Here is a 24393-nt window from a genome sequence, read left to right as displayed (position 1 = left end):
CATCATGGGAGGTGAATTTCATATTCAGCATTATATCGTAAAACAGTTTTGGAAGGCTATCAGTTATCGCATCAAACAATAAACAAAACTAAGGTTGTTTTCCTAACACCACTCAAATCGGTATAATTGGAAGGGATAGCATAGAAGAGTAATTTGCTTAATGTTGTGCATTCATTGTTTTGCTTCTGTAAGCACTCACAAAATCTTCAATTCAAGTCACAGAAATTTAGAAACTTGGTTTCTTCGTCGAGTGTACGAGTACAAACAAAATATATTTCAGCAACGAATAAAATAGTCTAAAAATCCAATCAGTGTGTGTAAATTTTACAATCTTTAATATTTTCAAATTTACAATTAAAATAAACAAAGATCAATTTAGAAAAAAACGAAACAATAATAGGTTAAAAACTACCTAGTAAAAATGAATCTAGCACTTTATTTACATTGACTCCTAAATATTTGTCGTTTTTCTTTTAACGAATAACCTCATAAATATTTCTCCACCTTTCAGTCTTCCTTAGAGCCTCGAGGGCATTATATTTTTTGCCAGTGAGTTGCCAAGAGGTTCCCTCAGTTCTCTAGAGTTTTGGTATAGTAACGTAACTATATTCTGTCACAAAAGATGTTTCCCTTCCCAGAGAACCTCAAATTACGGTAATCACTTTCCATAACGTCATTCAGAATAACTTCAAGGGAGTTTGAGATCTCTTGGACATCGGGAAAAGGTCTTCATCATGAACGTCTGTGCTACTTGATGATTTGCCAGCTTTCCTGTGAAAACAAAAAAATTGATGTTGTTTACCTCCTGAAGGAATCAATTTTACTTTGAAACTTTCGCAATTGAAAAATTTGACCCCTTTCCACAATAGTTTACAAGAAAAACCAAATGAATCCTTTTCTACCTTTTGTTCTTTATTATCAAGTATTAGAAGAAAAGAAATTTATAAAATATAAAATTCGCAAGATTTTGATTGTTGTTGTTCTGGTGAAACTTTAACCCTTTTAAGTATTTGACATCATTTACGAGAAAATATCACAAAAAGTTAAGCTGCGAAGGAATAAAAATATGTAATAAAAAGGGTTGTCGAACACTAACTTTTTAGCTGTCTTCGGCCTAGCAGATTTAGCACGTGCAGTTTTGGGACGAGACTTCTTGCCGCTTCCACCGTCTTGCGGTATACCAGGATTGTACGTTAAAAAGACGCTTGATAGGTCCAATGCATCCACCTGCGATAAAAAAAGTCAATAAATTACAGCACCATTTCCATGTTGGCGGAAGCTGCATAGAGATGGTCCAAGAAAATATTACATCTCATCCAATCTGAATTTAATTGAACTTCACATTATCCTCCTTTATCAGCTTTAGCAGTATTCAGCAAAAAAATTAAATTCTACAGTAATGGCCAGCCTACAGATTTCATAAAAACCATCGAAAGATTGTCTAAATGATTATCTAGCTTCTACCAAAGAGTGAAGAAAAACATACCACTTCTTTATCTTTCTCAGGACTTTGCGGTAACTTTCTCATGTTGTTACCAGTGTACGCCACATAACGCTACAAAAGGGATAATAATGGGTATCAAAAATACAGAAATAAAAAAAAGTTTACATTGAAGTAAAGAATAAAGAATACTCATTTGCCAAAGACAAAATCAAAAGTGCTTTTTACAAATCTTTTAATAACCGGTATCAATAAAATTATCAGTAAATTTGGTGCACCGTTTGGTGCTTTGGTACTACCTTATGTCACCGCGTTATAAGCTAGGGTGCTTTTAGATTTTGAATTTCTATTTGTTTTGATGAACTCTGGGATATGCTGGTTTTGATAGAAAGATCCCAAAGATAAACATTGATTGACATACGGTAAGTTGAATTTCAATGGGGATAGAAAAAACTAAATTTTACCAATTGCCATTCGCCGGTTTCTTCGTTCCATATCATACCCTGTTGAATCATCTCCTGAAAGAAACGTGATAACAAATTCGTTGTGAAAATAATGAAATTAAACTAGGTGCTATTCCCCTAATACAGAAGCTTCTTCCATTTTTTTAAAAGAACAGGGGAGAGGTACACTTGGGTCATTCTTAAAAATGGCAGTCTAAAGATTTCTTAAATTGTGACAATATAAATCATAAACTCATGTTATCCACGAGACGGAGCAGGAGAGTTGTATTGGGTACCTGATATTCCTTGGGTATGTAATTATCCATGACAAGTTGCAAGAATTTATCTTCTTTAGAAGCAGATCGTACACTTTCAAGAAGATCTTCATTTTCACGCTGGTGTTCTTCTTGAATGTCTGCCATCTGAAAAGAAAGTAATATACTTTACCCCCATCTTGCGAATCGACCTGAATCGACCTATGTTTTTTTTTAATTTTAAAAAGAATTTGGACGCATCTCGAAATATTTACCTTTAAGGCATGCATAACTTGTATCAAACATTGTATGAACATAATTTCACAAATTTACAATATAAATTTCAAACCTCAGATTTCGCTGACATCAGCATAGTCCACACTTTCTTCAACTTTTTAGTTTTGCCAGCAGCCTCTTCTTTCAAATTCGCATACTTCTCTTCGATGTCAATCTTCTCAGCCTGGAGGAGAAGAAAGTATAAAATTCCTATTAACAAATCGTGTAGTGTAGTGTTATCTACTATTAGCGAAATTTGCGATTACAATCACGAAATACCTCTTGTTATAATTCATACCATTCCATGTCGATAAATTATGTAAACGAACGTGGGAAATTCCCTAATTAGGAAGAACATGAGCTAGGACAGTCGACGGTACGCGGCTACTGTCACAGAAAAGCTGAAAATCTTAGATAGAAGAAATCATTTCACCAATTCATAATAGCATAGTTCTATTACCTCTTGTTCTTCGAGTTTCTTTTTCAACTCGGCTTCTCGTTGATGCCGAGCTTCTAACTCTTTTGCTGACTCATCAAGAAGTCGTTGTTGTTCCGCATCTTTCTCAAGCTAATAGACACAAAAGAAAAAATTTGCAGTTGTGAGACTAAAAAAATGTAAATGCATGTCAAAGTTTTTTAGGAAATCTTTCACTTGTATCCCAAAAGGATTGCATGACGTTGTAATCAAAACACATAAACAATCAATCACTGTAATAGAAAAATAGTCAAGAGATTCTCGATGCTTACCAGGTTGACACCACCAACGATCAGCTTCGATTCAACAGATTTCAGTTTTTGTTGCAATTTCTTTTGTTCATCCCTATGGAAAAATATGAAATACAATATCATCACAGGATGCTTACCTTCGTGGAAACATTCAGGTTAGGAAAATGATAAAAGGGTCCGATGCAATATTGTAACAAAAAAGAAGACTCACTGTGTTTTATTCAGTTCTTTCTCTCTCTTTTGTAATTCCCTTTCCACTTTACTTTTCTCGTCTTCTGCAAGGTTCTTCTGTTCCAACAATGCTTTGCGTTCAGAGTCGATTTGATCTTTGATCTTCTTGACAGTGTCAGGAGATAAACAGCGAGCAGCTGAAACAATCATTCATAATTCCACGGTAAGTAAGTGAGAAGTTTCTATCGGTAGTCTCTATCAATATCGACAACTACCTTATTACATGAATATAAGTATGGAAGTATTCAACGCCCTTGAAATCAACACGACATCAAATTAACACGAATGAGAAGGTGTAAACTTCAAAAGCGAGCCTTCAAAAATAAACGTGGTTTTTATTAACATGAAAATTTTACATTCGTGTTAATTACACGTCTCTCAATATTCGTGTAATATGGTAGTCTCTAGAAAAAAGACATGCCTTAAATACCCCCCCCCCAAAAAAAAGTAATTTATTAGTCAAGGTAGCACAAAGAAACACAGTGCAGTAAAGGTAGAAGTTTCCTATACTAAGGAATCCAGAACTATCCGAAAAGGGGTCGCATTGGGCGCGCTACAGTGGTAAAAGTTTTGAGAAAAATGAACCGTTTAGTAAGGATGTTATTTTTGGAGCAACACACGGTAAGGGTACAGTTTTAATTCTGCACTAACCATCAGCACGAAAATAAACAGGTTTGCCCTTCAAGGTTCATGATTGGCACAATATGTAAAGATGACTTACGTTTCTTCTTGACTTTTCGCACTTGTTTTTCACCATTCTCATCTGTGTATTCTTCGTCTTCCTCTTCCGAACCTGAAACATCTTCACCACCACCTCCTCCTGTGTGTGAGAGATAAGTCAAGTAATACAACAACTAGTAAAACACAGGAAAAAGATCTACCTTCTCTGGAAAGTGCAGTAGTTAAAGTTGATAGAAAATACTAGATTTCAAAATGATTGTAAAAGTAAGATTTCCGCTGCGTGAATATGAATAAAGATTGCAAACAAAACTTTTTTCTAGAGTAGATGCAATGCATCCTAGGAAGGAATGTCCACCTTAAATTATTCAAAAGGGAAAATAAAACTTGGTTCATGAAAATATGTTACCAAAACATACCATCCTGAAGCTGTTGTTTGAGCTTTTCAATTTCACTTTGAAACTGCCGAAGCAAGGCGTCTTTAGGATCCTCGTTAATCTTGGCTTTATTCTTGATATTCTTGGCACGATTTGCATATCTGGTCAAAATGACAATGAAAAGTCACAAAAAATTGAAGGTCACACCTATTCCTTAGTTTTTTTAAATTTTTAATTGGGTAACTTACCTTAATGTGCTGATGGTCTCATCCATGTTATACCCAGCAGGTCCCATGTTGGCGATCTAAACACAAAACATGCAGAATTGAATGGCAGTTGCTTCTGATACGAATAACTTAAGTATATTTTCTTTTTATAAGATAAAAACAACATAGAAAGCCCAATTAATGTTGAACAGGATGAAAATTTCAAACATGAGACCAGATTCAAAACAGTTGAAGATTCTCTTACCATGACGGTTTTGGAGTTTCCACCCAATGAATCCTGCAGAAGTCTGGTAAGCTTGGAGTTCCTGTATGGAATATGTGTACTTTTGCCATCAACCAACGCTGAAATAACATTGCCAAGGGTTGACAACGACAAATTGATTTTATTGGCTTCTTTGAGACGATCACCAGTAGCACCCGTCTTTGCTTGTCTTTCGGAACCCTATGAGAGAAGAAGGGTGATTACCTGGTGTTTACAAATTACAAATTCTTATTACTTTTCATAGAAAAAATATACAATACATGTTTTACATATCAAATATGATCAGAATTTTTTGCTCTCTCGGCTGGTGACAACTACTTTTGATGATTCCCAAAATAATTTTTACCGCTGTGGCAATTAACGCTAGTTTACGGGTTACCGCGGTAATTTCAAAATATCTCTGTCAAATTCCTCTACATTCCATGCAGAGTGGGTACAAAATATCTGCGCTCTACCATAATTATGACGTAACCATCCAACTATCATAAAAACTCAAATCTTAATTTGGATTTCTTCAACACTTTATGTCCTTACTGCTAAATCGACCATGTGTAATTTTCCCATCCTAAGATGTTGTTGTCCATCAGGTCCTTTCTCACTTCTTTCAAGAATGATAGTGAAGATTGCGTGCGATCTTGAAGATTCCGCGTTCATATTTGTCGCTCCTACGGATCCTAAAATTAAAATGTTGAAATTGTGTCAGTAAGAAAACTAAGGTAACCATAGGTACAATAGTATATCTGTTTGCCGGCAATGGGAATGCAAAAGAAATCTTTAGGAAATCTTATTCTTTAGATTGTGAATGAGGAGGCACCAAAGTTCAAAATATGATGATCAACATCAAGAATCTATTTCGATAGGAATGGATTTGTTTTTAAGCAGAAATGACATACTATTTTTGTTTCCCAGGCTCATAGTTTTATCCATATCGTCGGCATTATTGACGACATAAGCCGACAAATCCTTCACGTAAACACCGACATCTGGTCGTTCTTTCACCTGTGAAAATAGAGCATAACTCGATTGTCCCCTTAAATGGAACACATTTTTCATCCCTTCAGTTAACAATGCCGTTTAAACCTTACTCCATAACTCGAAATTTCCTTCACTCAAACAAATTGCTTTTCTCGTGCGGGTTCCAGTTACGGAGACTCCACTGTAGAAATGGAAAATGAAATAAACTCCGAAAGGTATGTAAAACACCACCAAAAAGAGAATAATCTTTACCTCTAAAGTTGCATTTTGATCTTTACCCAGGAGATCTCGGACATTTTCATTGTAAATCTCAAGGTATGAAACACGAACTAAAAATCTAAAAAAAAAACCTTGATTTTTATCAACAAAATGGTTAATGTTTGAAAGCGTAGTGGTATGAGGTGGTGCCCAACGAACAGCTATTTCGGGGACGAAAGGGGGGTCCCAGATCAATAATTTCCACTTTCATCATCAAATTACTCAAAAAATTGCCAAATTTGCCAAAAATATGAAAGATTACCTAAAAAAGATTATCCCACGTACAGTACTCCGGCCGGCTACAAAATTTTCCCAAATAGGATGGTACCAAAACCATCGTCTCTTCAATTTGTCTCCCCAGTCTTGGTCAAGCTTCGTTTTCTTAACCCCTCAAAGTTCAAATTAAACTAAAGAGAACCTCAACTCTATCTACCAATAAAAAAGTGCAGAACACGACTGAGACTTACTTTGTTTCACCATCAAGCTTTGAGATAAAACCAAAGATGTGAGCGAACGAATTGGGAATGATACCACGGAGGTTAGGTTCTGAACGAACCCCTTCCATTGTGAACGTCTTCCCCGTCCCTGTTTGCCCGTACGCAAAGATGGTGCCTAAAAAAGAAGCACGATCTCTTCTCACTTTTCTGGAAGATTACGTTTGTTTAAAGTGTAAAAGTTTTTCGAAAACTAATCAATCTAAAATTTCACTCTATCTCGAATAAAGCTTTAGATCCCTTGACCCTCCCTATCTCTCAACTCGGGAGATTGACAAGGAAGTGCACGATAGAATTGCAACTCTGAAGAAAGGTTTTATACACAGATTTTTTATGAGAACAATCTTATATGAGGTCAAGGCTCAAGTTTGGCCCAACCCAAGAATAAATCCCAGCATCAGATTTCAGAAATGACTAAGAAACAGCCCAATTCAATCCCCTTTTAAGCCATTTCTAAATACATTTAAGCCTGAAATCAAGAGAAATAAGAACAGCCAAGCCTGAGGCAAAAGTTACTGGTTTCTATATATAAAAAAACGTGGAATTGAACCGCCTCCATGCAATAAATCACAGATGATGGGTCACCAACAATCTAATTCAAGGATTGATAGATGCACAATAGGTTTTAGGCCTAGAAGCCAGAGAGAAATTACAACATTCAATACCTCATTAAAAGGAACATATTTGTTTTCCCCAATACCAGTGGATTCATGCATCATTGACGCAATCATCAGTTGAGTTTTTCGAAAAAGGAATACAGCATCTAAAGTTCTTTAGAAGCCAGAGAAAGGGAGGAGAAACACAACTATATCAAAGGGATCAAGAGATCCTTTTCCAAAGGTGGATCTGATAGGAAAACGAGCAATTTTACCAGCGCACGTTCGCTGTTTAATTATTAGACAAACGTGATAAAATTGTCTCGAAGAATCTTAATTTCTAAAAGAGACAGGTGATGTGGAATCTTTGAGCGAAATTGACATATCAAGGACATCTTTATCGGTGAGTTTATTGGCTATAAGTTTTAGAATTTTCTTTAGCCTCAAAATATTTTCATGTTACCATGTCCTCCTTTTTAACAATGCTTGATAAGAAACGAAATCAATTAGGTTCGTTTAAATGGATTGCATTCCTCAAACATTACATTTCCTCCTCGGTTCAGTCAGAAAATTTCAATTAATCGATTTTAATGGATTTAGATAAATAAATTAATGTATAATGAATGGATTTACCCTCACTTTTACTAAACCACCCTTCTTTTGTAATGAAGGATTTTAAAAAGGTCCTCGTTATACTAAATTAGATTTTCATGACTCAGTCTACTTATGCTTCCTTAATCAACTTTTAATTGATCTACCTCGACATGATATCAGCCATAATCAATTAGCCCAAATATGTAGGACGTTTTACTAAGGTTCTTTTCCAGTCCTTAAAAGTTACTTTTCCGCATTTTTGTTTCTTGAAAGCACATCACGAAAACAAAAGGAGATTATAGATTGGAGTCCTTAAATGGTATTGCAGCTCTTCTTAGGGTATTTATCCTGATTTATTAGTCATTTAAGTCTGTCTTTTTTGTAGAACCGGAGGCTTTATAGACCTTACTAACAAAGTTTGCTTCGAAATTTCTGAAAACATTAGCTGCTTTTGAATAGAAAATACTTATTGATTTCAATTTTATTTTTATCATTTCGACTGGTCCATGACCCCCGGTTAGAGACAGGCATTTGATGAATATTTGAAATAAAAACGGATGTAATTTGCAAAGCGTTCATCAAACTGCAGTAGACTCGTGCAACGGAAGGTGTCCAGTTTTTTCTTTGCAAAGAAATGAAAATGATCTATCAACGTTCGGGTGTAATGTATTTCTTAATAGCAGCATTTTGGTTGATTGTCACAACAAATGGTCAATATACCAAACAACAGGAATGCAAGCCACCACCAAATGAAGTTTGTGAATATTGGTGGTATGTGAGTACAAGAATGTCTATGGAATATCAATATCAACATTTGAAGTGGAATGAACAACAACATCAATTCTACAACATATCCAATATACCGGTTAATGTATGTGAAGCCACGTGACCTCTTTTTTATGTCATAGAAAAACACTCTTATGAAATTAGTCCGAAAGTAGATGAAATTTAATTTTCAAATAGCCGTTTTTCTATGTATGTTTAATTACTACAATTAAAGTTGTAGTATACTTTTAAGCACAATATTTCCTTAGGAATCTGTAGGGTCGGGGGTTTGTCCCCTATAGACCTTCAAAACATGAATGAAATTTTCACTTTTCTCTTCGTTAGGTTGTGACATTGGATGGTTTTCAAAGAATGGTAATGACAATCAACGACACAGTTCCTGGTCCACCTTTGATCGTGTATGAAGGTCAACGAGTCATTATACGACTTCATAACCATTTGTTGAGCGATACAGTGACTATTCATTGGCATGGTTTACACCAAAGAGGTACTCCATGGATGGATGGTGTCGGCTATGTATCACAATGTCCTATTGGTGCTGGCGAAATCTATGTTTATAACTTCACGGTAAGTAACAGACTAGGATACACCATCCCTTTCGTTTAGAGCTTGCCTTGAACTATCTCTAGTGAAGATACGATACTTTCAGAAGTTTGTCTGAAATTTGTCTTAAACCTAGTAATATCTATTGTACTTATCAGCATAATCATAACTTCCTATTTCTTCTAGGCTTCACCGAAAGGAACATATTGGTATCATAGTCACATGGGTGCACAAAGGACAAATGGTTTATATGGTGCATTTGTGATCAAGGAGCGCCCAAAACCAGGTGCCAGTGAACCACCAGAAGAACGGATTATGGCAGTAGGAGATTGGACACACGACCGTTCTGAAGAGGTATTAACTATATAATCAATCCACTGATCATCTGGCTAATCCATTTATATCAAATAAAGTGCTTGTAAAAAACATATGATTGAAGACATGCTTCACTATAAGGTCATCGAGCATTTTGATTACTTTTTACCAACTATCTTTTTGACGTTTTAAAAAGTCATTGCTGAATTCATCCATTTTCAGTTGAGTTATTTCACCGTGACAAAACTAATTTCACTGAGTAGTTAGTGGTGAAGACAACTTTCAGATCAATTTTTGTCTCACAGTCAGCTAAGATGAAACGAATTTTCAGATTGTAATTTTTATCATAGGTTTACAAAAAAATGATGTCCACAAATTATTACAACTCTTCAAAAAGTCCAGACAATGCAATCATTGATGCTGTCCCTTGGGATTCTGCTCTCATAAATGGAAGAGGCCGATACTATGATAAAAAGACAGGTATAATTTTGAATAGTTCATACCCGTACACTTCGACCAAAGATGGTTATACAAGCTGACAATCGATTCGGTCAACCCTATCATTGGTGTATTTTAAATTTTGGTCTGTAAATTATTAACAGTGCGCCATTTTGAATGTTCTAGCGATGCAATAAATTGAGAATTTATACCATCTTCAAGATAAGAAGAAATTAGCTTTAACCGTTTTTCCAAACTGTAATAGAAAGCTTTATGGTCTTTAAAACTCCATCTGGTTAGATAATCAAACTAACACATCGTTTTATTTTATAACTCCTACCAAAAGTGAAAATTACGTTGGTTAAATAATCGTTCGTGATGACATCACTGTGATAATTTACAATTTCTTTTCATTCAGGTCTTTGGTCAAAAGCTCCCTTAGAAAAATTTGAAGTTGAACAAAACAAAAAATATCGCTTTCGTGTTATCAATGTTGGTACCATGTACCAATTAAGGGTTTCTGTGGATGACCACAAGCTCAGTGTCATGGCAACAGATGGATTTGATATCAAACCATGGGAAGTTCAATCATTTATCATCAACCCAGGTGAACGTTATGATTTCATGTTGACCGCCAATCAAAAGGTGGATAATTATTGGATCAGAGTCAAGTCCATTCAAGTAAGCAATTCTTTTAGTCCTTATACCCCGAAACCGCAAATATAACGAAAATATATCGAAAAATAACAAAGGGCCCTATTCTTAGTCAGGCCAGATATATAAAGCTGTGCATTTATATGGTAAAAAAAGAGGTTGAGAGAAAGAAGATTTAAGACGTATTTCCCAATTATAAAATTAAGTAAAAAGTGGAGCGATGGCCGAGTTGTCTAAAGTGTTAACGCCATCGATTTCAAATACCCATTCCTCCAAACGTTGTTTCAGCTCCAGGTTGTCGAGCTGGCTTTACGTGAACCACATTTAAAAATCGACAGACTTTCTGAAAGTCCTAGATTACAGTTGACCCTGTCCAAATCAATCGAATTTCATCCAAGTTGTTTGTAATCTCGGATATTTTGTAACTAATCCTAATATCCTTTGTGTTAATACAGGTTGGTGAGGAATACAAGCGCAATTACGCCTTGGCAATATTGCATTACAAAGGTAGTGGTGTGCACGATGAACCAACAACACAAGAACAGGATTGTGTGAGAGATGGCTGCAAAGTGATCAATTGTCCCTTTAAATATTACAAGAGTGATGAAAATACGGAATGCATAACCATAGATGAATTAGAGAATGCAAATGCAGCTGATGTGCCACCAGAATACATTCAAGACGATAGTATGGAACATTTCCTGAATTTCGGATTCCCTGAATCTGATGGTCAATCACCAGGAGCAGTCAATGGTAAAAAGTTCAAATTCCCAGCAGTGGATCCTTTGATACAATGGTCACCTAATTGTGCACGAAAGGAATGTGGACCATCAAAAACATGTTATTGCCAACACGAGCTGATTCTTCCTTACAATAAAACCGTGCAGATTGTGATGACAAATGTTGGTAATGGTGCAGGCTTGTCACATCCTATTCACATGCATGGACATCAATTCTATGTCATGAAGATGGGATATGCAAATCAAAACAAAACAACAGGTATAGTCAGTAATTACTACTTACAAAACAACACAGATATCTACTGTAGTACTGCCCAATGTAACGACCCAGCATGGGCAAATTCAACATGGCGACATGGCCATGTACCAGACATGAATAAATATCCACCTCGCAAAGATACGCTAATGATCCCAACAGGTGGGTATGCTGTGGTACGGATACGCGCAAATAATCCGGGCTGGTGGTTTATGCATTGTCATATTGAAATGCATTTGTTGGCTGGAATGGCATTGATGATAAATGAAGCACCAAACGAATTGCTAAAAATTACACGACCAACTGATCTTCCAAAATGTGAAAATTTGGTCAAGCTTACATGGAATATAACAGCAGCATCAACAACACAAGCAACACGTAAGTTTTACTTTACCCACCCTCTAGAATGATTACTTCCTCGAAAGCATATTCAAAATTTCTCCTTGATACATCTTTGTTCCCATATTTTCAGATAGAGATAAAGTTATCTTGGTTAAAACAAACTGTAAACAAAGCAGGGCAAATTAATTTAGTTGGGGCGTTCCTTTGCTTATAGTGATATTGTGATAAAGCCTGATACAGTCAACATTGGATCTGTCAACTTAATATTGTTTATTTTCTTTTAGCGCTAGCAGAGTCTTCCCAAGGTGAAAATGGAGACGATTGGAAAGATGCAACGATTATAGTAGCAGTTATTGCTGGTGTAGTGTTGATCATTTTGATCGTTTTCATTGTCTATACTTGTTGTTGTAGAAGAACGAAAGGCAAAGAAAGTCAAAGTCATGAAATGCGATAACTTGCGAAAAACTGATTATGGAATACATAAATTAAAGTAAATCATACAGAAAATAACCATATTTTATATGATATATGATTGTGGTTATACCATCTTATTTTTATTTTTTATTTTCTTCTCACTTGTTCTGGACAAGACTTGTTCTGATTTTGCACCAATTTATGCCTGGTAGTTTTCATTATATATTCTGATTGATAGTTTAGTCCTTTTCCAAAATTTTATTTGACTTTTAAAAATGTATAAAATTTATCAAAATTGAAGAACATTACGTACTACATTACTTCAAGTTTTGTGCCTTACTAAAGCCATCAAACGTTTATAATCCAAAAGAATTAAATAGATGTATTTTTTTACTATTAATTCTAACAAAATCCTGTTATGTAGTAACTGTGGCTTGAATATCATATCACTCTGCTTCAACCCCATCCATATGTGGCCAAACAATCTCTGCTGACCTCTTTTTATGTATATAAAAAACTGTCGAACGTGCTAACCGCACTGGCTCAACTTCAGTATCTTTGAAATCATTCGTAGGCCCAATTGTAAACTTAATGGCTTAAAATTATAGCATTTTGGGTTTTAGCCTCGTTTTGGCGAAAAACTCGTCCCCAGGCCCCAAAAATTAAAATTTTGAAAAAATGAAAAAAACACCCCCAGGGATTTGCCCAAGGATCAAGTGTGCAAAATTTCAGCCAAATCGGACCATTTTTGAAGTCTCCAGCCTGCCCCAAAGTTTTAGCCTCGTTTTGGCGAAAAGCTCGTCCCCTGACCCCAAAAATTAAAATTTTGAAAGACAATCGGACTATTTTTGAAGTCTCCAGCCTGCCCCAAAGTTTTTGTGACAGACAGACACACAGACAGACATTCTCAGATTCTAGCTCAACTGAAGTTGAGAACAATTCAAGTTCAACTACCCTTTCTTAACTTCTGACAATCTCTGGATCATTATCAATCTAGATTAATCTTAATTTTCTTTAGCTGTATATCATAACTAGAACAGTTCTGCTTGGTTTTCTTTGATGAAAATTCATTAGGTATCTTTCTCATCAGTTCAAATGGTGTTCCTACAACAAAATCTAACTTTACTTAGCTATATTATACAGTTTCTGTCTTCAGCAAACAAATAGCTTCAAAACAGTAAAAGTTTAAAACTTTAACAAAATTGATTGTCCAAATAATATGATAGTTTTTGGAGAAGAAAACAATCCTACCATTATATCCTTCAAGAACACCTTCAACAATAGCTCTGGCAGCATCATTGTAGACATCAGTTTGTTTACTTTCTGGCCCAAAAACACGATCAAAAGTGAAAACCTTCGGTGGATCACTACTGCGAGATGCGGATTGTTGTACTGTAACTGATCCTCTTGCTTCATCACATTTCACAGCAATTGTACATTTCATTACATTTTTCTCTTTGTCATTGAGAGGTCGACAACGCACAACTACTCTGACATTGTCTCCACCTCCACCACCTTTACCCTGCAAAATAAAGAAAACTTTGAAACTATGTATACCTAAATTCTGTATTAATGGTTACAATAGTCTAAAAAAAACGAAGTTGTAATAGGTATATTATAAGATAATATAAATCATGATATTGTTTCTTGAAATCACCAAATTTATAAAAAACAACCCTTTTATTGGAAATCACTTGGAAGAGTTCCTTTTTTTGCTGTCAGGGGAATCAGCCCTGTCTGTTTGGAATATTGCCTTGGTATGAAGTTTTAGAAAGAATGATACTTTTTTGTGAATTACTCACTGGTATCGTAAAAAATTCCAAAATACTTGTACCGTTACTAAAATTCACAGTGACCAATATCTAAAAGTTATCATTGATATTGTTATGAAATAATGGCCATACCATCAAAAAAGGTCAATACTGTTTTAGCAAAAGCTTCTTTATGGAAACAGAGAGAGAGAGACAAAGATTCTTATCATACCTGTTAAGACAAACATTTATTATTGCAGTTTCACAAAAACAAAATACTTCAAATACTTACCCCCATAGTAAACTTTGAATTATCTTAGATCTTTGCCAACTACTCCATTTTTGACTTTTTTATAGATATCTATAATAAAGTAGAAATTAGTCAATGTGAAATTCTGATTGGCTGAGGGTCTTTAACTTGAGGTTCAGATTGGATTATTTCTCGCGGTATGGGTACATAATGATTAGTCGAAGGAGGTTCTAGGAAATTTGACTTACTTTGTCTTACCATAATTAACCCTAAATATGCACCAAGGAAAAAACCCAAAATAGGGAATAATGATGGTACACCATTAGCCTGGGTATCCAGACTCAAAATTTTGGAAAAAAAAACTCTTACCTCATCATACAAAGTTTCTAAAATTTTAGAGTCTGGTGCAACTAAAAAAGTTGGGTACAGTTTCTTTGATACTGCCTGTGAGTAAACCCTTGTCGACAGACTATCAAAACTTTGTAAAACCAAGGCGAGGTCAGCTTTTTCCATAAATTATGCGCACACATAGAAAAACATACAGAATCCCGCAGAAATTCTGATCAGTGACTGGGCTGCGTATTGGCCAATCAGATGCACTCGCATATGCAGGGACAAATATCCCTGCAGACGAGTTAGTTGGACCAGACCGTAAACCAGAAACATGATCTTAAAAAAACTAGACGGTGAAATAGTTTATGGTCTGGATATCCAGGCTAGTACACCATCTAAACCTTTCTGAAATTCTATGTTGGGATTTTTTCTCAATGACCCGTAACTATGCAATGGGTTGCTTTTGCTAATACCTCAAGTTGAAAAGGAAAAAGGTTGCAGCAAAAATTTCTCAAAAATATATGGTGAAGATCAAAGATCCCAAAAAAACAAAACCAGCATGTAATTTGCTGACGTGCACTCCATCATGTTTGTCCTCTTTTTTTTTAGGGAAGATTGAGAGAAAGTTGAAAACAGTACGAAAATTTAGCTCATGAAAGCTGCGACTCAAATTTATATAAAAACTTTGAAGCCCCATAAATTGCAATCAATTTGGCTCTACTCCATTTGTAAACAATACATGTTTTTTTTTATAAGGATATGTTTTTTGGGAAACAAGCTCAGTTATGCTTAGAGATATTTTAGACTCATGCTCGAAGTATGTTTATCATATGCTTATTTTTTCGAAAAATTATAGTCTCCAATTTTTCCAAAATCTGTCGTTGCTATACATGAGGATAGGGAAATAAGTAATGCCACAAAGACTTTTTGTTAATTTAATGCAGGCTGTGTACTGTATTAAACATTTTAATTACACAAGGATGCAAGTGTAAACATGGCAAAAAATTTTCACTTACACACCTCAAAAGCAAGCTCAGTAATATGCTTGTAATATCGGTTAGTGTAAAACGCAGGTCACGGGTCACAGGTCACAGGTCGCAGGTCACAGGTCGCAGGTCACAGGTCAACAAAGTGCAGACCGGAAAAAAAAAAAGATCATAACAGATACATAACATAACATCAATACATAGCGCATTAAATTACAAAAAAGTAATACATGCTATTTAATTATTATAAAATGACAATTGAATAGAATAACAACCTATTTTGACATAGTGACACTTACTTACAAAAATAATGACAAAATCATAAAATATGATGCCTAGCAAGACAAAAGCACGAAAAATATTTATTATACAAAATGTGATGTGGATGGTGTGAATGGATATAAAATGAAAGCAAACAGAAGCTTGCAAGGACCCTATGGTTTTAGAAGGATGGAACTAATTAATTATTCAGTTATTATTTTAATGTCTTAATGACAATTTTTGACAAAAATATTAACAGAATCATAAAATATGATGCAATAACAGACAAAAAAACGAAAAATATTTATAATACAGAATGTGATGTAGATAGTGTGAATGGATATAAAACGGCACCAATCAGAAGCTTGTGAGGTCCCTAAGAGAGTGGTTTTAGAAGGATGAAACTAATTAATTATTCAATTGTCATTTTAATGACTTAATGACAATTTTTGACAAAAATATTGACAGAATTACAAAATATCATGTCTTACAAGAGAAAAACACCAAAAATATTCAGCATGCCGAATGTGATGATAACAATATGGCTGGATATAAAATTACACCAATCAGAAGCTCGTGAGTTCTCTGAGAAGGTAGTTTTAGAGCGATTTGTTTTATTATATGTAACCATCATATAACATTACAAACATTACAATATGTAATATACCTGTTATACGTATAATATGGTTTCAAATATTTTCTGGTCTGCGTTATACACGGCGCAAACCGCGAAAGATCGATAAAAGCACATGGTTAAATTTTGATGTTTGAAATGGTTTTATATGGATGAAATTGCTTGAGAATTATGTTTTTGATAATTCTTTGTGTTTTCCAAACATTTTCCTCTGCAATGACATTGATTAGAGTTAACCTGTCATCACTGACCTGTGACCTGTGACCTGCGACCTGTGACCTGTGACCTGCGTTTTACACTAACCGTTGTAATATGCTTATTTTTTAGACAAATTCAGGTCTTGGTATGCTTATAAACGTTATGCTTATAAAAAAAAAACATGTACAGCTGGGTATTGACGAAATTTTTCAGGGGGGTCATATCTTTGATTTTCCAAGGGGATATTGTACATTTTTTCAGTTTTCCAAGGAGGCCATTGAAGGTTTCCAGAGTTTTGATGTTCCAGAATCAATTAGTTGTTTTCAAGCCCTTTTCACAAAATTTTAACTTCCAGGGAATCTCATTTTGGTTTAGAAAGTGAAGGCAAGAAGGAAGAGAAGTAGATTTCTTTGCCTTCTCATCTCCTCCTTTCTGCTGCTCTGTTTCATATTACTGGATAAGATTAAATTTTGGGTACACTTTTTCCCTCCATCATAACGAATAGAACGTGGAATCAATCGGACCCAATTGACCAAATAATTGTGATTCGATTGTTTTGTCTAATAACAATCTAATACTACCCAGGTTTTGCCGTTTGAACATTCAATGCAATCTAACACAACCCAGGAATCAAACATTTGATTCGACAATCAAATCACAATTATTCTATTGTGTTGGATTAGGTTTGCTCTGATCAATTGTGATTTTTGTTTGAAGTTGTTCGATAGACCCCATCTGGAACAAAATATTATTGTGTTAGATTTGGGTTTTATTTGGGGTTCATTTTGGTCAAACGTCAAGACCCAAAATCTTCTTAACTTATGGCTTGGAGTTTCACTTTGGGTTATTCAAGTCCGTTAGACTAAGTCTGTAGCTAATTGTCTTTAGTTTGATAATTTTTAAAAAGCATTCAAATAAAAAGATGTTCCATTGATTGATTCACTGCCCACTGCCCCCAACACTCCCAAGGGATGAGGGGAGAAAATGGACTTGATTGATCAAATAGACCTTTTGCTCAGTCAGGATGTCCTGTTGAATAATAAAAAACTCCAGCATTAAAACAATGACACATTAAATGCAAAATTAATACAATTGTTTGATAATCTTTTCTTATCATTGTTTTGATGCTGGAGTTTTTAATTATTCAACATGACATTCTAACTAGCAAAAGGTCAATTACCACATATAAGTTCTCCTTTAAGTATCTAAGGATTGATATTTTATTGCTCTCAACATCTATATATTAATAGCCGTAGTCTGTATGTCAGTTTGTTTTTTGTTGGTTTGTTTTTTGTTTGTTTTTTGTGTGTCACTTTCGTTTTCGCAAGCAATGTTCTTTTAAAAGATGACTTTTGCTTCTTGCTCCACAAATGTGTTAAATCAGATTCGCGCCGTTTTATAAAGACTTTGTTTTGATTGATAGATTAGACTTTTTTCTTTTGTTTTTCTTTCTTTTCTTTTGTTTTATGTTTTCGAATGTAATTAACGACCTTATTTGATTTGAGACATTCGAATTCTTTTCAAAACAAAAGAAATCTTTTAAACAGAATCTGTTAAAGAAAAGAGCAAATGTAAAATAAAACACAAGAATCACAAGACAAGTTTGTTAGAACAACAGCAACATTAAAAATACATTCGAAAGGCGGTAAAAACTAGAATTCTTACTTCGTAAAAAGGGACCTTTAAACATGTATGTCGATTATTATTTTGCTGTAAATCCAAGTCATTGTTGAATTTGAAAAATTATTGCAGTTATGACGAAGTTATTTTATAAAAAGCAACATAAAATTGCGCTATCACGCTTTTTTCTCTGCCTGTCCTAGCTGCCTTCCGGGGAGACTATGGTTGCGAGCTGACTTTCGGCCCTGCCCCTCGGACCCTTAGCAGAATAAAGAGAAGAAAGAAGGGAAATTGTGTGAATTTTAATTCACTTTTTGGAACTAATTTGACCAAATTTCTATCTTTCTGGGGGTAAAAAGTTGAAATGTTCCTATTTTTCCAATTCTTAGTGGGACTGAAGTTTGATCTTCCGATTTTTCAAACTGCCATGTTTCAAAAAAAGCACCCTTAAGGCCGGCACATACCCATACCCATACCCTTCTCCCCCGGGCTGTCTTTTTTCGACGAATCTCGTACCATGTCTATTATTTCACTCCGCTTATCTTGACATCAAAGTTTTCCTAAACATCAAGAACTACGGCAAATGTAACGCGAGCGAAGCGAGAAAAAAAATCTAATTGTAGATCCGTCTCGGACGTCGCTGGTCGCTGGTATGGTGTAATTTGGGAATGACGCCCTTTTTCTGCTTTCTGATCATTTTTGCCACAAAAATCTTTTTCAAAATATGGTTAAAAGATACGTCACCCGGGAGGGATAGAGTCAAACTTTGAAGAGAATTTTTCTCTTTAATTTTGATTTCATCGTGTTTAAGCCACCTTCCCAACATCCAAAGGACTTTAAATGCATTCAGCAAACAGCTAAACCGGCGTGCGACGCCGGGCACCGGCTAGTTTTATTTATTTATTTATTCATATTCCATTTTTTTAAACAAACAAATGTACGGATAATGTGTCCTATGACATTTTAGTATGAAATATATAGATAGCTATATTACATAGTTGTTTTGGCGAACGCAACGGTCTTTTGAATAACTAATATTACTCCACAGCAGTTCTAAAGACAAGATAATTAATCATGTTTTTATTGGCTGAGGGAAAGTAATGGATGTGGAAGTAATTAGTTATTCGAAAGACTGTTGCGTTTGCCAAAACTCCTTTTAGGAAGGTGTCTCCCTAATGTTATATTGTGCTGATTAAACACAAAATTGTTTTTCTTTTCCTTTTTCTTTATTTTTGACCAATATTGCTCCACATCCCCCGTGTCAACTCAATGTGAACAAGCTACATGCTGAATGGACCTACCTGAAGATTGATGTAATAAGCCAATTGAAAAATGAGAACAATAGTATGATAATGCAGAATAATACGAGAACAACTCGAGAAATTCATGGAATCCGGCGATTCTCGGCTGTTCTGGCGATTTTAAGAAAGTTCCTGTACCAAAATCAGTTTCATTAAGAATTGAACCATGCTTAATCGTGGACATTCTTATTAATGATGTTTTTGTTTGAAAAAAACAAAGATATGAACGAAAAAATCCAATGAAAATCTGCAAAAACGGAAATTTCCGGCTTTTTTGGCCGGAAAAAACATTTTCTCAAAAATCGAACTCGGTCATGTTTTGAGCATTGCGAATACGCATCATTCTGCATAAAATCAGAGAAAAATAAGGATGAAAATTCGAAAAAAATATTAAAAAAAACGGTTTTCCGGCATATTTCCGGCATTTTCCGCCGGAAATAATGTTTTTCGAAAATCGGGCTCCATCACATTTTAGGTATTGTCATTTTGCATCAGTGTGCAAAATTTCATAAAAATATATAAAGTACAGCTCGAGAAATTCAAGAAATACTGTCTTACCGGAGAAAATAGGTTTTTCCGGCGATTTTTGAATAGTTCCGGCTTCAAAAATCAATTTTATTGAAAATTGAAACATGCTTGATGGTGGGCATTATTATTAATAATGTTTTTGAATGAAAAAACAACCAATTATAAGGAAAAAGTCCGATAAAAATCCAGAAAAACGGCGATTTCCGGCATATTTCCGGCATTTTCGGCCAGAAAAAATTTTTTCTCAAAAATCGGACTCAGCAGGGGGGGTGAAGCAGTTAGTACAAGACATCATGCCTACTAACTGCTTTCTCGGAAGAAGTTAGTAACACCACCACCTTGGTACACTTAGTACAGTTAGTACTAACTGAATTTAGCCTTGAAAAAGGCTTTCGACCTTCATAAATTCAATAAAATAAAATAAAATAAAATTTAATATCTTAAAAATGATTCAATTTTCCATAGCTTTCAATAGGAAAAAACAACATTTCAGAAAATCAAATTTCTATTGCAACCAGCAAATTGTTCTTAAGATTTTTAAAAAAAATTTCGAAAATTTGAAAAAAAAATCTACTTCCCAAAAATTTCTTTTGGTAAAATATGGTCTTTTTTTTTTAATTTTCTCACAAAATCCTATTTTTTACAGAGTTAGTACCAAAATTTGGCAAATTTTTAGCATGGGACCACCCTTTTTTGCAGTTAGTACATCTGAGTACTAAGTGATTTTATCCAATTCATATAATGGCACACCACCACGGTACTAACTGGCATGATGTCTTGTACTAACTGCTTCACCCCCCCCCTGGACTCAGCCATGTTTTGGGCATTGTTAATACGCATCTTTGAGCAAAAAATCAGAAAAAACTAATGATAAAATCTCGAGAAAGTACCAAAAAACTATTTTTTCCGGGATTTTTCCGGCATTTTCGGCCGGAAAATTTTTTTTCTCGGAAAATCGGGCTCCGTCACATTTTGGGCATTGCCATTTTGCATCATTGTGCAAAAAATCTGAAAAAACCAATGAGCCAATCCCGAGAAAAGCTGGCAACAGACGAGCAGACAAACGAACAAACGAACGAACATGGGTTAATTTAAAGGACCTCCACCGGGGCACCCGGAGGTAGGTCCAAAAAGCTTGCAAATCAAAATACACCTTTTAATTCCAATTTCTAAGAAATGGCCTGGGAAAATGGTGCGCTCCACTGTTGTGTATAAAATTGTTTGAGAGGTATAACAAACCTGTTTTTCCCTGCGAGAGGTTTATAGTAGCTTCTTGCTGAGATATAGACAGGAGACACGTCCTGTATTTCTATAATCTAATATATACAGGAGGACAGGTACAAACTGTGAGGCAGATTTCTGCCTCAAAAAAATTACAGTGGGAAATTGGAATTTAGCACTATCCTCACTTACTAAAAAAATAAAACCAAATTTCGGAACTGTGTTGCGCTTTCTCTGAAGAAAGAGTGACCAGTAAAAGAAAAACAAAATTTGATTGGCTACCGTGAAGTGGGGTAACTTACATAAGTGGAGGGAAATTTGCATACCCCTCAAATGAATGACCTGTCTGGTCATTAAAATACAAAGTTAAATCAAAACAAAATGGTACAGTATATAAAAGAAGAAATCATAGCATGGGATCTCCAGGGGCTAGCTTAGATAGGGCGGGAAAGGCGCTGTTTTTAGTCAGCTTCTAACTCTTGATGCCGATGCTTTTTTTTAAAAAAAATTCAGGGTGGTATAATATCATAAAAAGAAAGAATGCAACAACAGGCTCAAAAAAAAAACTTTCCTTAAAAGGAAACACTGGAAAAAAGGCGGTTTGTTTACCTCCAACACAAAAGTAAGCAAACAATATCACTCATCACTCAGTATAGACTTAAACTCGTATATCAAGATTACGGGATTTCGAGTACGGGCCGATTTTGAGTGGTTTCATTCAGTATAGACCTAACTCTTCATACAAAAATTACGGGAAACGCATGCTTGGACTTTGTACCCTATGCTGCACTCAAGCATTTAAGCCAAATCCTGCAAAGGCGGGACAAAAATCAGTTTTTTGAAGTTTTCAAAAAAACGCCACATAGAAGATCTTTCAAATTCAGTATGTGAATAAAGCAGTAAAAAATTGAATACCATCCATTGATGATCCGCCACACTATCGTAAAGCTAGAATCGCTTCGCGTACTCTTCGCTTGAGAAAATGATTGACAGATTGAAGTTTTTCACCCACGCAGGAGCTCGCGGAGCGTTCTCGGCTCAATCCTCGGACCGCGCTAAAAATGGTAGACTGAGCTGTGATAGATCATTTCGATGGAAGTTGTTGGAATGTTTACAAGGCTCTTGACAGAAAATCGTTTCTTTTATTATCAATGATGACAGCGCGGTTATTAATTTTGTTAGATCTGACAAATACACCGTTTAGGAGTCTCGCTATCTCCACCGTGTTCCACCGTAAAAACAGTAGGTAAAAATGCGCACTTTAGTACTGTGGAAGGTTAAAGGAATGTAAACATTGTCAATTTTTTTCTTTCCTTTAAAGAGAATGGTTTAGATGTTTGAACATGATATCAATGATAATTTTATGGATCTCTCCTAAAAATTTCAAGAAAATTCATCTAGAGGAAAGGAAGTTATGATTAAAAGGAGTTCTTTACCTACCGTTTCTCTGCTAGGTTTCCTTACGAGAACCGGAATTTTACCTACCGTTTTTTTACGGGAAAGAGCGGTCGCTAAAATCAAAACAATGGAAAATTGTTTGGACGCGTGCGCAGTTGACACTACTAAATGGTGTATTGATGTTTGTAAGTGCACTTTATAGTTTTGATTCCCATTGAAGAATCATATTCTGGTTTTCATGTTATTAGATGCTGTTTTAGAGCTTTAGAGCTAGCCTGTCATTTTCGATTTCAAGCCAATATCTTAGCAACGGGGTGTTTGCCCATAGTTACAGGGGTTTGTGCAAAAAAACTAAACATAGAAAGATTTCCAAATCCACCATTTTGATTTAATGCAATGAAAAATGAAACTTTTCTATGTTTCACTTTTTTGCACCTGTATCACAGGAAAAAATCTTTAAATCCCAAACTAGTGAAAATTGAAAAACAGATTGGGAATTTCGACCCATTTCTTTTAGGATTAGGGAATGTTAAATTGGGATTCTTTGGAGCATTGGGTATTTGTTTTTACCATTCTGGAAATAATTTCCCAAATCTGTTTGGCATATTCGGGATCAATAAAATCCTCTATGGCAAAACCTAAATTATAAACTTAAAATTTTTGAAATAGGTAAAAGTTGTGACCAAGGTAGGGAAACAAAATAATACCAACCGCTAAAATTCTTTCTAAATGAAAAAAGAAACCTATCCAAAAACAAAAATTTAGTTTAGTAATTTGGTAATTTAGTTAGGGAAAGGAAATATCACGAATTGTGACCCTTCATGTTTTATTTTATTCTTTCTCTGGATTGGGAAATGTGATTTCTCGAATTAGGGAAATAAAATTTTCCAGATTGGGAAGTTCGATTTCCCAAACTCTTTAATTTGAGTGTATCCTTTAAACAATTAATTAAATCAGAACTTATTTTTCAAACCTTCAAATAAGACAATTCAATCAAAAATTTTAAACTGTCACAAATTAGAGCCTAAGTTCGGGAAAATAATTTTCAGGTTAGGGAAAATTGATTTCCCTTAAAATATGTATTACGCATGCGTGAGAAAAAACCACAAGTGATTTTTCACTCAAAAGTGTTTGAGTTGTATGTAAAGCAAACCATTAACCCTTTCCGTGCCGATGTCGTATATATCCGACATGCAAATTTTTACTCTACTTGCCAATGATCCGACATCAAATTTTTTTACCTAATTGCCGAGGCCTTTAAAAGAGAGGGAGCTCTATTGCCGAGAAATCAGCTTTTAGGAAAATGGTTTTCTTATTTGCCAATGTCGTATATATCCGACATAAAAAAATCCAAATAGTAATAGTGACAGTATATATTAAGTGCTCAAAAGATTTATTTCAGGTTTATTTTAGTCTATCATAAATATATATAAAACAAATGTCAAATACAAATGTCAAACATTGGCAAATAGGAATAAAATATCCTTGTTGTATATATCCGACATGCGGCAACACGAGTTAAAATTTGCATGTCGTATATACGACATCGGCAAATCAGGTTACTAAAAAAAATTACCCCTCGGCAAATGGAT

The 24393-nt window shown here is 34.9% G+C and overlaps 2 protein-coding genes across 3 annotated transcripts; one reads left to right on the top strand and one right to left on the bottom strand.

The window, feature by feature from the left end:
• Window positions 1-238: 238 nt before the first annotated feature.
• LOC136806950 (kinesin-II 85 kDa subunit-like) lies at window positions 239-14434 on the bottom strand. Its single transcript, XM_067063524.1, has 19 exons — window positions 14364-14434; window positions 13572-13842; window positions 6616-6760; window positions 6143-6227; window positions 5809-5914; window positions 5450-5589; window positions 4898-5095; window positions 4675-4730; window positions 4469-4587; window positions 4093-4191; window positions 3352-3508; window positions 3162-3234; window positions 2875-2982; window positions 2488-2598; window positions 2181-2306; window positions 1906-1959; window positions 1487-1555; window positions 1097-1227; window positions 239-771 (listed from the first exon to the last, which is right to left on the bottom strand). The coding sequence occupies exons 1-19, from the start codon at window positions 14367-14369 to the stop codon at window positions 678-680; spliced, it is 2148 nt and encodes a 715-aa protein (XP_066919625.1). The 5' UTR covers window positions 14370-14434; the 3' UTR covers window positions 239-677.
• On the top strand, window positions 8410-12640 carry LOC136806951 (uncharacterized). 2 transcript variants are annotated; one of them, XM_067063526.1, is made up of 7 exons: window positions 8410-8717; window positions 8943-9185; window positions 9348-9515; window positions 9827-9956; window positions 10333-10595; window positions 11024-11942; window positions 12191-12640. In XM_067063526.1, the coding sequence occupies exons 2-7, from the start codon at window positions 8970-8972 to the stop codon at window positions 12358-12360; spliced, it is 1866 nt and encodes a 621-aa protein (XP_066919627.1). In that variant the 5' UTR covers window positions 8410-8717; window positions 8943-8969; the 3' UTR covers window positions 12361-12640. The 2 variants fall into 2 exon arrangements, with proteins under 2 accessions (XP_066919627.1, XP_066919626.1); XM_067063525.1 differs by having other exon boundaries at window positions 8438-8703.
• Window positions 14435-24393: the final 9959 nt, after the last annotated feature.

Source organism: Clytia hemisphaerica, unplaced genomic scaffold (genome assembly GCF_902728285.1).
Source record: "Clytia hemisphaerica strain Z4C2 unplaced genomic scaffold, Clytia hemisphaerica genome assembly, whole genome shotgun sequence".
Taxonomy (NCBI): Eukaryota; Metazoa; Cnidaria; class Hydrozoa; order Leptothecata; family Clytiidae; genus Clytia; species Clytia hemisphaerica.
This window is presented reverse-complemented; position numbering and strand designations above follow the sequence as displayed.

Coding starts and splice junctions, on each gene's coding strand:
- LOC136806951 (XM_067063525.1), top strand. CDS start 8,467: ATGAAAATGATCTATCAACGTTCGGGTGTAATGTATTTCTTAATAGCA. Junction 8,704..8,942: donor TATCCAATATACCGGTTAAT/GTATGTGAAGCC, acceptor TCTCTTCGTTAG/GTTGTGACATTGGATGGTTT. Junction 9,957..10,332: donor ATACTATGATAAAAAGACAG/GTATAATTTTGA, acceptor CTTTTCATTCAG/GTCTTTGGTCAAAAGCTCCC.
- LOC136806950 (XM_067063524.1), bottom strand. Junction 5,590..5,808: donor GAGCCTGGGAAACAAAAATA/GTATGTCATTTC, acceptor TTTTAATTTTAG/GATCCGTAGGAGCGACAAAT. Junction 772..1,096: donor AGGCCGAAGACAGCTAAAAA/GTTAGTGTTCGA, acceptor TTGTTTTCACAG/GAAAGCTGGCAAATCATCAA.